The sequence below is a fragment of the Rhinolophus sinicus genome, chromosome 17, assembly GCF_057876585.1.
Source record: "Rhinolophus sinicus isolate RSI-liver-muscle chromosome 17, RSI-T2T, whole genome shotgun sequence".
In the NCBI taxonomy this organism is placed as follows: domain Eukaryota; kingdom Metazoa; phylum Chordata; class Mammalia; order Chiroptera; family Rhinolophidae; genus Rhinolophus; species Rhinolophus sinicus.
In genome coordinates this window covers 150,209,357-150,221,660 of record NC_142517.1, presented here as the reverse complement: position 1 = coordinate 150,221,660, position 12,304 = coordinate 150,209,357, and the positions used below count along the sequence as shown (strand labels likewise).

Here is a 12,304-nt window from a genome sequence, read left to right as displayed (position 1 = left end):
TATCTATCTATCTATCTATCTATCTATCATCTATCTATCTATCTATCTATCTATCTATCTATCTATCTATCTATCTATCTATCATCTATCACTCATTTGTGCCTGAACTTCCGAGGTTCATGACCCTCTACCTCTCAATGTTTCAGTACGTATTTCCTAAAAATATAACTATAGTACCGTTATCAATTTCATGAATTTATGGTGAATATGAACAAGAGAGTCTTCTGGAGGAAAGAAATGTTCCCGAAACATAAGGCCCATCTTCATTTAAGTATTGTACAAAAGGACCCCTGGTCAATCTCCTGTTATAGGTGAGGAAGGCAATGCAGCGTGACAGTATGGAGATCATCAAACACTCCAGATCACACTCATCAGTCAGCTTCAGAAGATTGTTTTCCTCTTCCTTTTGGTACAAATCAAGCCCTTCATTTCTAAAAGCCTGTAGCTTTCCCAAAGTCCTAAATAAAAAAGTTGTACATGTTCCCATTCTAGTTCAATAATGGGGTTGGAAGAAGATTCCTCAATTACGCTTTGTCTAAAAGTAATTTAAAAATAATAAATTATACCTTGTTTTAAATCCATTTGTTTGCTTCCCTCTACAACAGTGGTAAATGTGGTCCAGCTCCAGACCTTCCTTTTTTGTTCCTGACTCAAAGCCGAGCTTCCTCCTGTTGGAGAAAGAGGAGAAATATGAGTGTGGCAATAAGCCTGAGAGGTCTAAGGAAAGGGGCTGGCCTTGCCCCCAACCCCTATGGCTTTGTCAGACAATTAAGAGTCTCATACAGCTGCTTCAACCTACTTGGAGATAATATTTTGAAGCCCAAGGCCTAATTTTCCCCCCTGTATTTCAGAAGCATTCCACACACACATTCATGTCAGATGTCATGTTTCGGGTAAACAACATTGAAGAATGGTTCTGTCAGTAATACAATCCTTGTGAAGACTTGGAGGGTGGAAAAGAGGTGATTTTCCTGATTGTGACACATGTCGGCCTAGGCTGGGATTTATGACCTGGTTTTGGGGAGTAGCCTTCCCCCCTACTCACCTATTATTCTTACCCCTTCTGTCTTCCCCAGCTGCTCCACGCCTTTCCTGAGCTCAGCCACCATGGCAGAGGGATGTGTTGTGCTGGAATTTAACCAATCCTCTGTGGATTTTTCTTACTTTTTTTTTTTTTGGCCTATTAGTGTTTATATAACACCTTGATGAAAATTCTTATTTTTATGTATATCTTTGTCACTGTGTCCAATGATTTCTGTAGAATAAATTTCTAGAGTGGGGTTGGTGGGTCAAAAAAATTATGCCTCTTTTTATGATTTTTTACATATCCTGCCACATTAACCTCCAGAAGGAGAGCACCAATTTCCAATCCCACTAACGGTGTCTGAGGATGTGATGTCCTAGTCTTAGGAACTCGCTGGCCTCTGGAGCCTTGTAGTTAAAAATCTTGGCTGAGACATCAGGCTCCTGGGGTTTGCACTCTGGCTCTACAACTTCCTAGTTTCACACTTTAGCAAATGATATAACCTGACTAAATATTTCCTCTTTCTTCCAAGGGAAATGATAACAATACCCTTCTCACAGGGCTGTCGTGGGAAGTAAATGAGATACAGCATATGAAATGAGTATGTGATACCTGTCACTTGTTACTGTTTCTAGCTCTGGTCCAAGTGCCAAGAGTATATTTGGAGCTGCCCTGCTTAGTGGAAGGCTGGGGGCAGAGCCAGGCCCCAACACAGAGGGCAGGGGCCCCAGCTTTGCTAGGTGAGGGAGCTAGAATATAAAAACAGTGCCAACCCTCATTACCTTCTTTATGTACTTCATAACACATGACTGATGGTTCAAAACCAATTTCTCTCTCTCTCTCTGTTTTGGTTAACAGTTTTTTTTGAGATAATTTATAGAGCACACAATTCACCTATGTAAGTATACAGTTCATGATTTTTAGTATTTTCATAGTTGTGTAACCATAAATACAATCAATGTTAGAACATATTCACCACTCCTAAAAGAAACCCATACCCATTAGTTGCCACCCCCAAGCCTCTCCACTCCCGCCAGCCCTAGGCAACCCCGAATCTACTTTCTGTGCTTACAAATTTGCCTATTTTGACATTTCATATAAATGGAGTTATACAATATGTGGCTCTTTGTGACTGGCTTCTTTCACTTAGCATAACGTTGTCAAGATTTATCCATGTTCTGCCATGAATCAGTACCTCATTTGCCAAATAATATTCTAGCGTATGGATATACTATACCTTGTTTACCCATTCATCGGTAAATGGACATTTGGGTTGTTTTGTTTTTTGCTACAATGAATGATGCTGATATGAACATTTGTGTACAAGTGTTTGTGTGGACATATGTTTTTATTTCTTGGGTATATACCTAGCACTGGTTGTCTTTTTTTTTTTTTTTTTTTTTTTTTAATGCTATAAATAATGTTGCAGTGAATATCTTGGCAAAAAAGACTAGGGCTCTCCACGTCAAAGGAAAAGTATAAATAAAGGCCTGGGATGTTTTGGGTCTAAACCTCTCTGAACAACACATTCAGCATCTGCAAAATGGGTTGTTGTAAATATTAGAAATTAGATATAATGGAAGGTCCCTGGCATGCAGTAAATTCTCAACAAACGATAGCTATTATACTATTCTACACCCTCTAAAATTGAAGTAAAAATCCTCATGGGCCTACCCTCTTCATCTGTCCATACCATTAATATTATCAGATTTCCCTGGTTTTTCATTGTCATGACCTTGTATTGTACTTTGTCAGTCCTGGCACAAACCTTCTATAACTCAGGGTGATATCACCGGAGGAAACTAAAGCAGGCCTCTGCCTGAAGTAAGCTGTTCCCTTTTTCCTTTGCATCCTGCTTTCAGCTGAATTCTCCTTGTGGTAACTTCTTTTCCTGCACCCCCACCGCAAGCCCTACTCTTCCATCCCCCAGGTCATCAGGAACTTCAGATCATTGGGCCGACCTCAGGTGAAAACCACAGCTTGTATAAAATGGTGGTCCTTAGGCCAGATCCAACCTGCAGGCTGGAGTCGTTTGGTCTGCACAGGGCACAGTAAAAAAAAATAAAAAGTTGAATCAATATACAAAAATCAGGAGATTTCACGCACAACCATATTTCAGATTGCTTTTGGAAAAAAATCAGATGTGCCAATATTGGACCTTCATTCTTGCATGATAAAAATAGACTGATAAATCCTACCCCAGCTCCTCTCTTTGGTGTGTTTCAGTGCTACAGTGAAGGGAGGTGAAGCGGCCAGTCCATGCAGGCATAGCAAAGATCATTTTTTTACAGTTTCTTGTGTGACCAAGGTACCACCCATCCTCTCCCACTTCCACTCTCATTGTCATTTAGCTAAGCTCCTGGCCTGTTTTGTGATTTCACACCTTTCCAGACTTTTTTTTTCTTTTTTTACTTTGTTGAGTATTCCATTATATTGTGGAAATTTTCCTCCCAAAGCCTCCTACTCCATGCTTATAAAGAGAGTGGCGTCTAGTTCCCAACGTTACCTTTGAAAAGGAAAAAATCTAGTTACCTTTTTTCCTTTTAAAAATATGATCACGAACTCTTTGTTTCACTGTACAGGTCACTTCACTGTCCTCTCCATCGTCTGCCATGGAAAACAGCGGTTTGCTCAGTTCTTAAAAGCCTGGTAGAACTAAGCAGCATGTCTGCCGGCCCGACTGCTTCCTTGCTTCAAAATCCGGCTCTCTTTGAACCATTTGACCCACGATGTCCTCTGTCAGATCGTTTGTTTCTTCATCAGCCCTCAGCCAAGCTCATTGCTCAATCTTTCCTTGCACTTGATACGTTCGGTTAAACCTTTCCATTATATCTAGTCTCTTGTTTGGTGCCTTATTCTGCCCATTTTAATCTTGCAACAATCTTTCTTTTCCTATAGACCTCAGATTTCTGAAGGGAGTGTTTTTGTTCTTGCCTGACCTTCTTCTGCTCTTCTCACCTCCCTTCTGTTTCATCTGTTCTTTGATTTTGCTATTTCTGCCCCAGTGTCTTCACCTTGGTTTTCTGTCTGTGCTCGCTCTTAAATGCTTCTGTGGCAATATCTATTTTATTATAGAAAGCCTTTGGCTATATTCCTTTGGAAAGCTCCTTTTATGTCATTTTTTCAAATGTTCCATTATTCTGAAATCTTCAGGGAGAACAACTTCAGTTCCTCACTTCTTTACCGAGTTCCCTATGTTTTAAGAAATTAATCTCAATCTCTACCATTACATGAATAGAAATAAAACCTTTCACTTTACATTTCACGTCTAGAATTTTTGCTTGCGATGCTCTCAATCCTACTACTTTTAAATGGCTGGCATCTGCCCTGAATAAATATCCCTCTCGCCAATCTAACGATTCTTAAACCCGAACAATTGTTAGACCTTTAAAAAAAAAAATCCTTCTGGACCCAAACAGTTAACCTATTTTATTTATAATAAATTTTGCTTTTAATATAGATATGGTTTTGACTAATTTGGACAGTTTCTTGACTTTAGCAAGCCTATGATGACTCAATTCTTTCATTTTTCTTTCCTCTTCAAACTATCCTGAAACTTTTATTCACGAGGCACATTTATGTGTTGTCTTCCTCTTTTCTTTTCTCACATGTCTCTGGTAATTTTAGTAGTGATGGGATTGACTCCAGTAGGGTTGAAACCACCAGTGCAATCTTGAGCCTAAGCCCTGTGGCATGCCTGTTCATAAGTCAGGCATACAGGTCATTCAAAATATGCTTTTGCAATTATTTAGATTGACTTGGAAATCCCTGGTAGCAAGCATTCACATCTCTGTTACCACATCTTACAGGCTGATAAAAAATACTTCACAGCAGAGGTCACCTTTTGTTTATCCACTGCCGTGGCTCCTTTCCCAAGATGCACTTGACATCTCCCCCAGCCTCAACTCATGCCTTTTGCTGTACACAGGGGAGGCATCCTTTTCAGAGTTCATATCTATAAATTGCAACTTTTCTCCCAACTTGGTTCACTTCCATGCTTGTTCAAGCTTCCATATTGCGTGTTTCAAACAAAAATCTGAAAATCTGAACTTGAATGGCTCTTCCCCTATTGAGGAATTTCGTCCCAAGCCAGTCCTTTCACACGCAGATTTCTCTCTTCAAATTCAGCTCTATTTCTTAAGTAAACACTACTCCATCCAGATCTTCTCTTTTATTGAGATTTCTAAGCTTTGGCTCCAGCCTGTGTTCTCATGGGTAACGGAGACAGCTCTAGATTTGGGAGTAAGATTCCTAGAGAAGTTCCTCATGTAATAAGCTATAAAACCTTGGGAACCTCTTAATTTCTCTGAGGCTCATTTTTCTCTTCTGTACAATGGGATGATAGCTACCATCTCTCTTGATTCTTGCAAGGATTTCATGAAATATGATATGCAAAATTATGTTCAAAATTCTATCTCTATTATGTATTTTTAGTTGAATCTCTGCTCGCCCTAATTTTTTTTGTGTGTTTTTCTTTCAGCCCTTCAAATTTTCTTTGAAAGTTCTCATCTTTTTCGTTTGGCTCCTCATTTTTCTTGGCTCAGGTTCTCTGTCACTTTGCTCTATCTATTTAATTAATTAACCATGCACCCATTCTATCATATTTGGATAAAAATGTTCACATCCTGACAGCTGGCGTCAGGGAGACTATTTTGGGGTAAGGTGACTCCCTGAAGATGTGGTTTTCCAGGTGTCAAGACAAACCAAGAAATACTAATTTCTGATTTGGAACCGAACAGAAATGAGGAGGAGGGGGAGAGGAGAAAAGTGAGGAAAGGGAGACTAGGATGGGGAAAGCATCCAGTAAGATGGCGTGAGGAATGGGGAGTGCCCAGGGTGCTATGAGCAGTGAACAAACTCCTGGGTTGGGGGGACAATGGGAAGTAGTGGAAGAAGTACATGTACGACACTCACGAAAGAGGACTTCCAGAACTGCAGAAAGACGCAAGAACAATAGGATAAGTGTGTTCTAAGTGAGCGGGGGTATTTTGAGGGGGATTGTGTCTTACTGTTATAAGCTTTTTTTAATGTAAACATTCACCGTATTTGATCACACCTTGTAATGTGCACCAAATGCCAGCCATATCCTCCTTGGACTTGGGTTCCATCTAAAGAAAGCCTATCACACAGAAGGAACCTGATAAATGTTTGTTTCCATTTTTCCTGAGATTAATTTATCTTCTTTTGTTCCTATTTAACCCCATTTCTTTTGCGTGATCTCAGAACTAGCTATTTTTAAGTGTTCTCTATATCCTTTTCCTCAGCAAGAAATAATTTTCTCTAGAGTTTTCTTCCTATACCTCGTATTGACTGCCACCAAATTCATGTTTACCTTTTCCTTTCTTTCAGCCTGAAAGCCATCTTTATTTTCTACCTCCCCTGCTTTCTCAAAATTTCCAGCAGTCATTTCTGTGGGTGTTACTGGCTTAGGGGTGTGTGTGTGTGTGTGTTTTGTTTTGGTTTTGGTTTCTGGCACTTGTGGCTAGCAACGCAATGCCAGTCTCCATTTTATGATTAAATATTCTTGGATGGTTTACATAAATACTCCCTTTTGCTCCACAATATTTGTAAAATTCAGTTTACAGAGGGAGAAACAGACACAAAGATAGAGCTAGATAGAGTGCACACACACACAAATGCTTATCTCTTGGAGCTCACATACTGAAGTGTTTCTATGATGTTTGGGATTTGATCCAAAATAATCCAGAAGGAAAGAGGTAAGAGAAAGAGGAAGTGGGGGGCTGGATGCTATAGATAAAACAAGTTTGGCCACATTCTTGAAGCTCTGTGATGGGTACCTGAAGGTATAATATTCACCTGACTTTTGTGTGTATTTAAATTTCCATAATAAAAAGCTTAATTAAAGTTTGCTTATTAAAGATCTGCATGTAGCTCTTTTAGGACCTTGCTAATCTCAAGTTTCTGTGATTTTAAGACATGGATGTGAAGGGAAAAAAACACTCACTTTATTCATATATTTCTTTATTACATCACTTCTTGTTTCTTTAAAATGACTTTTTCTGTTTGTAGTAGGAAACTATATTTAAAAAAAAAACCAAAAACTTGAAAAGTAGAGGACTAAAGAAAGTAGAAAATAAAAATACTGTCAAATCCACCACCCCAACATAAAAAAATTGAAAGAAAAATAATTGAAAAAAAGAAATAAGATCTGCATGTGGGTTAGTGATCTCCACAGTCAACACATTGTTTTTGACTGTACATGACCCTCAGGTGATTTCATGAGCCTCTTCTCTAGCATGTTCCCCACCTCCCACCAAGTCATTTCTAAACTTGCTCTTTGTATTGATTTGCTGGCATGCTTATTTCCTTTTGGTCTAAGAGCTCCTGGTTGGCAGGAGCAGTGTCTTACTCATCTTTGTGTCCTGGTGCCTCGCACAGAGTCTCCTACACTGAAATGAAATGAGCTCAAAAAAAAGGATCTGCCAAAGAACCCATACTCATGCCTGCCTGCACTGACAACCCCTGCCCCAGCCATGGCTTTTGCTGGACCTGTGAACACATCATAGGGGGCTTCTGAGTGGAGCCACAGCACATCCATGAAAGGCTTGTTCCTCAGGACAGAGAAGGAACAACAGCCCCTTTGGCTTCCTATATGTGCGGCCATGTCACCAGAAAGTTCTCTAATTGGCCTATTCTTTTTTCTTATGATACATTCTCCAAGATAATTCCAATTTCCTTTCATTTCTGAAGTTTACACCAAACTTCTTACTTCTATGATTTGGTGACTTAAATGGCTACAGTTGTGGGCCTAAATGAATATTGGGCTCCTCACTGCAGAGTCTCCCTTCCAGCAGCCTCTCTCCCCCTGTGATACATCTTCCATCTCCAGACAGAGACAATGGCTCCTTCTTTTCTTCTAACTTCCTTTGGGTGGTTAGCCTTCACCTTCATCCTCAGGAAAGTCAAATGTCGCCGTGCTGCCATCTCCGCTTCCCATTTCCCTTATCTTCCTCCCCAGTTTCCTTCCTGCTTCATTCTAGCTCAAATCTTCAGCTTTCCCTTGAATTTCTATTCTAGCCTCAGTTTATACCATCTCTTATAGTTCTCCTACTACTGTGGGTCTGGCAGCTTCTAGAATAGTCATCCTAGCACCCCCTTGCTCTCACTACTCTTTAAATGGCTTATTACAAATCTCATTACCTATTTGGTGTTCTTCCCAGTATGCCACAGGGAAGGTTCATCTGGGGAGTCAGATGTTATTATGCTTGTTTGACAAGGATCAGACGTAGAACCTCAATCTCCTAATCTCAGTTCAATGGTCCAGCTAGCACCCACGGCCTGGCTTATCCTTTGCTACTATCCCCTGGGGAAGTGGTGGCTGACCTTGAACTTCTGTGCATTTATTTGCCTTGTCACACTTACCTTTCTGGAATATTCCTGACAATAGTCCCAGAGACTGGGAACTGAGATAAGCCAAAGTGGGATGGTTAGGACTGTCTTATTGACTCATGCTGTCGTTGACTGAGGCTTGGTATTGTCTCAAACAATTCTCTTCCTCCTGAAAAAGAACCAAATAACACAGGGGAGGGGGTGGGATGCATCATTATGACCACAGGGACTTAGCCAGGAATCAGAGACAGGCTTGGCACCAGGTCATACTTCAAGGATTGTCAACCTGTAAAATGATGGACGAGCGTGCTGACTCCATTCTCGGGTACAGAGAAGTGTGGACTGTCAGATAGCATTATTAATTAGAGGTACAAAATGGTGGACTCTGAGTGACAGCTAATCTCTGTGGAAACAGAATGGGGCTGTCCCTTACCATCACCTGAGGATCCCTTTGGTTATTTATATGTGAGTATATGAAGAGAGCATGTACGTGTGCACGCATGTGTTGTGGACGGTAGGCGAGCTAGAGTAGGTTTAGCTATGGCAACACTTTCTCTCCCTCCTCCAATTAAAATCAACTTTCTACCCCAACCATAATGCCCTGTCATCATGATCCCCTCAGTTGTAGAGCATGAACTTTCTGGGACGCCCTCAGCAAATCTTCCCCTGAACCTAAATTCAACCTCCCACCCTGCTTCGTTTGCAGAAGAGAATATGTTTGTAGTATATCTAATGTTTTCATTTTCCCTCACTAAACCTTCAAAACAAATTATGTATTTATGTGTGAAACTGGAAAAAACATTTCACCTCAAGTGAAAACTTGAGCGTCTTAAGACAAACACACTGAGAATAACTCTCCATGTTTGCATAGAATATTGGCCTTTGCAAAGCTGAGTATACGCCTCTCTAATCTTTGCTGGCAAGGGGAGCTCGCTGTAGGTAGAACAACTCAGGGTCGGCATCAAGGAGATGAGAGCTTGCCCAGAGACGTGGGATAGAATAGTCAAGTATTCCGGATTCTCCACTTATTCAACAGAATCTCCTATGTAAATATCAATGGGATTTTGCCCTGGGCCAAAAACGAGGCCTAAGTATGCAGTGCATTTACAATTTCAAGTACTTTATTATCTATAGTTGAAAGAGAAGATACAAAAGCTGTTTGATTTACCAAGCAAGTACACTAGGCCTATGGACACTTTTGGTCCTTTTGCTAAGCTGTCAGATGTTCGAGGCAGTTGGCCAGATGGCTGTGTTTTACGTCCCAGCTTAACATTTTCGAGGCTGTTGAATAATGTAGATCCTTTTCAGTGGAGTGACCTTCTCCAGAGCAGGTCTGGGTTTTTGATGTGCCATGTGCACTACTGCTGGAAATTTATGGCTGAGCTAAATGTGAGAAAGAAAGAAAAAAATAAGCATATTGAATCTTTCTGGCTATGAAGTATTAAAGTAGTAGAAGGCAATACAGTTGTTTAGGGGCATTTCACAATTTTGTTTACTTCTTTGATAATATTTCTTTTTTCCCTGCCACTTCCAGCTCTGGACCCGTGGGTGCATGTGTTAACCTGGGTTTTCCCTTATTAGTTTGTCTCTAATCTGTAAAATTATAAAATATATGAAGACAATATACATAATGTATACGTGCATTAATATCCATGTTTTGAAGCGACATGTTAAAAGGTAGGAATGGTTAATTATTTCTGCATCAGTCCTATAACATTAGCAATTATTCTGGCACCAGTGTGCATATACGGATCACCATATTCTAAGGCTATGGGAACAGTGGAAAAGGTTTTGAGGGGGGAAACCCCTCCACTGTCAAAAGATCAGGAATAAAGAACCTCTGAAAGAAGTTAGGAAGAGTTAGTGTTATTTCTTAGGTTGTAACAAAAGTGAAATTGCTCTTTTTACAGGTTAAAAAATGGTGTGACATTGGCCCTTTCATATGGTTCAATCTAAACAGCCTGGTGAAAAAAAAGGCTGAGGAATGAGGCACTGGCATCAGGTTCCAAAAGTTCTCATTAGTCATCTCCACAGAAGACATGTATGAGGAAACAGGTTCAAATAGATTTAAATTAACACAGATTGAGACTATTTGACAATAAGGGGAATTGCATACAGAACCAAGAGACCTTATGGAATTTACCTTAAGGATAGCTTAAAAATCAAAAGGATGCCCAATGTTGCAAGCACTGCAGACACAATTTTCCTAGGAGGAGAATTTGGACCCAGTGACCTTTTGGGTCCATTCCAGTTCTTGGTTTTCAAGCCGATCAATACAAACAGAAAGGTACCTAAGGAAACCTTCTTTAGCGAGCAAGGAAGGGATGCCTCAGGTCACTAGGAATTTAATTTATCAGTATTGGGCTTAGATGCCCTTGCCTTGACACTCAAATTAAATAAAAGGGGAGATAAACTGCTCATGACCCCAAGCATCGCGTTGTTTATGGTTTGATTGGGCTCTCCTAAGCCAGGGAAAACATATGTGCCTTCTACCTCTTCTCAAATGTCCCTGAGCTCTAGGCACACAGCATTGCCTTTCATGTGACACTTAACTCCAGAAAGTCCTTTCTTCTTGGTCTTAAAAAATTAAACACGCTGGTAGAATATACACTGAAGTGTTAACAATGGTTATCTCTGAGGGATGAATCATGGGCAATTCCTAGTCTTTTTCTTTGTTTTGTCTATCAGTATTTTTCTAAACATGTTCTTTTACAATGAGCAGGTACAAGTTATATAATAATTAAACCCAAAGACAGTCTAGGCTGGCATTCTAGCAGAAAGGAAGTAACACAATTGAGATATTGGTCAGAAATGCTGCCTTAGAGTCTGAAAAAAAGAGCTGGAGACTTTTTTTCTCAGATCAATTATCATCAGGCCACATGACATGCATTTGATAGTGTGGTAGAGTGTTTTGTTTTGTTTTTCTTTTAACATTAGAGCTAGAAGGAAACTTAAGAGGTCACTGACTTCAGTAGTTTTCTTCCAGACTGGGTGTCTTTCGTGTCAACTGAAACAGATGGATTATTTCAGGTTAGTTCTAAATCACATTCAAAAGATTACATACAGGTAGGAAGAATAACCTGGCAAGTTACGTAAAATCGAACGTAAAGGGGGGTGAGAAAGGCAATGAACAAGTAATTCTGATTTAACAGAAATCTGGGCAATTAGCCAAGGTGAGATGAGGTAAGATGACAAGTTGAGACGGAAGAGAGAAAGCCACAATGTTGATTGTTGTTCTCAAGGCAGGAGAGTGATGATGGGTGGAGATGGGAAAAGAAAGGGGAAAGGAGAACAGTGCGTTTGAACACACTATTGCTTCATGTGACACTAATACATTATTTGATCATTTCCAGGGTTACCTCCACTTTGATGGGCTACATTTCTTGATCACTTAAAAAATTGTGGCAAAAATCTAATATAAAAAAACCCTAATATAAAATTGACCATTTCAAACTTTTTAAGTATATAGTTTAGTAGCACTAAATATGTTTACATTGTTGTGCAAACATCACTACCACCCAGCTCCAGAATTTTCATCATATAAAACTGAAACTGTGTATTCATTAAACAGTAAGTCCTCATCCCCCCTCCCCCAGCCTCTAGCAACCACCACTCTACCTTTTGTCTCTATGAGTTTGACTCTTCTAGGTATCTCATATAAGTGGAATCATGCAAAATTTGTCCTTTTGTATCTGGCTTATTTCATTTAGCATAATGTCTTCAAGGTTTATTCCTATTGTAGCATGTGTCAGAATTTCCTTCCTTTCTAGGGCTGTTGCATGTGTATATACCACATTTTGTTTATCATATGTCAATGGACACCTTTTGATATTGTGGATAATGCTGCTATGAACGCTGGTGTCAAAATATCTGTTCAAGACTCTGCTTTCAATTATTTGGGGTATATACCCAGAAATGGATACATGTGGC

At 39.9% G+C, this 12,304-nt stretch overlaps 1 protein-coding gene across 3 annotated transcripts in view; it reads right to left on the bottom strand.

The window, feature by feature from the left end:
* Positions 1-566: 566 nt before the first annotated feature.
* Positions 567-12,304, bottom strand: part of DAPL1 (death associated protein like 1) — a 30,446-nt gene continuing 18,708 nt past the window's right edge. Inside the window, exons 4-5 of one of the 3 annotated variants that reach the window (XR_016019601.1) lie at positions 8,408-8,543; positions 567-668 (exon numbers count right to left, since the gene is read on the bottom strand). Coding sequence is in view for 2 of the 3 variants with exons in the window: in XM_019727208.3 (XP_019582767.1) it covers positions 9,641-9,757 (117 nt within the window). In the remaining variant the exon portion in view is untranslated. Of the gene's footprint in view, positions 8,544-9,473; positions 9,758-12,304 lie in introns of those variants that run through there. The other 2 variants (XM_088793918.1, XM_019727208.3) reach the window with 2 other exon arrangements.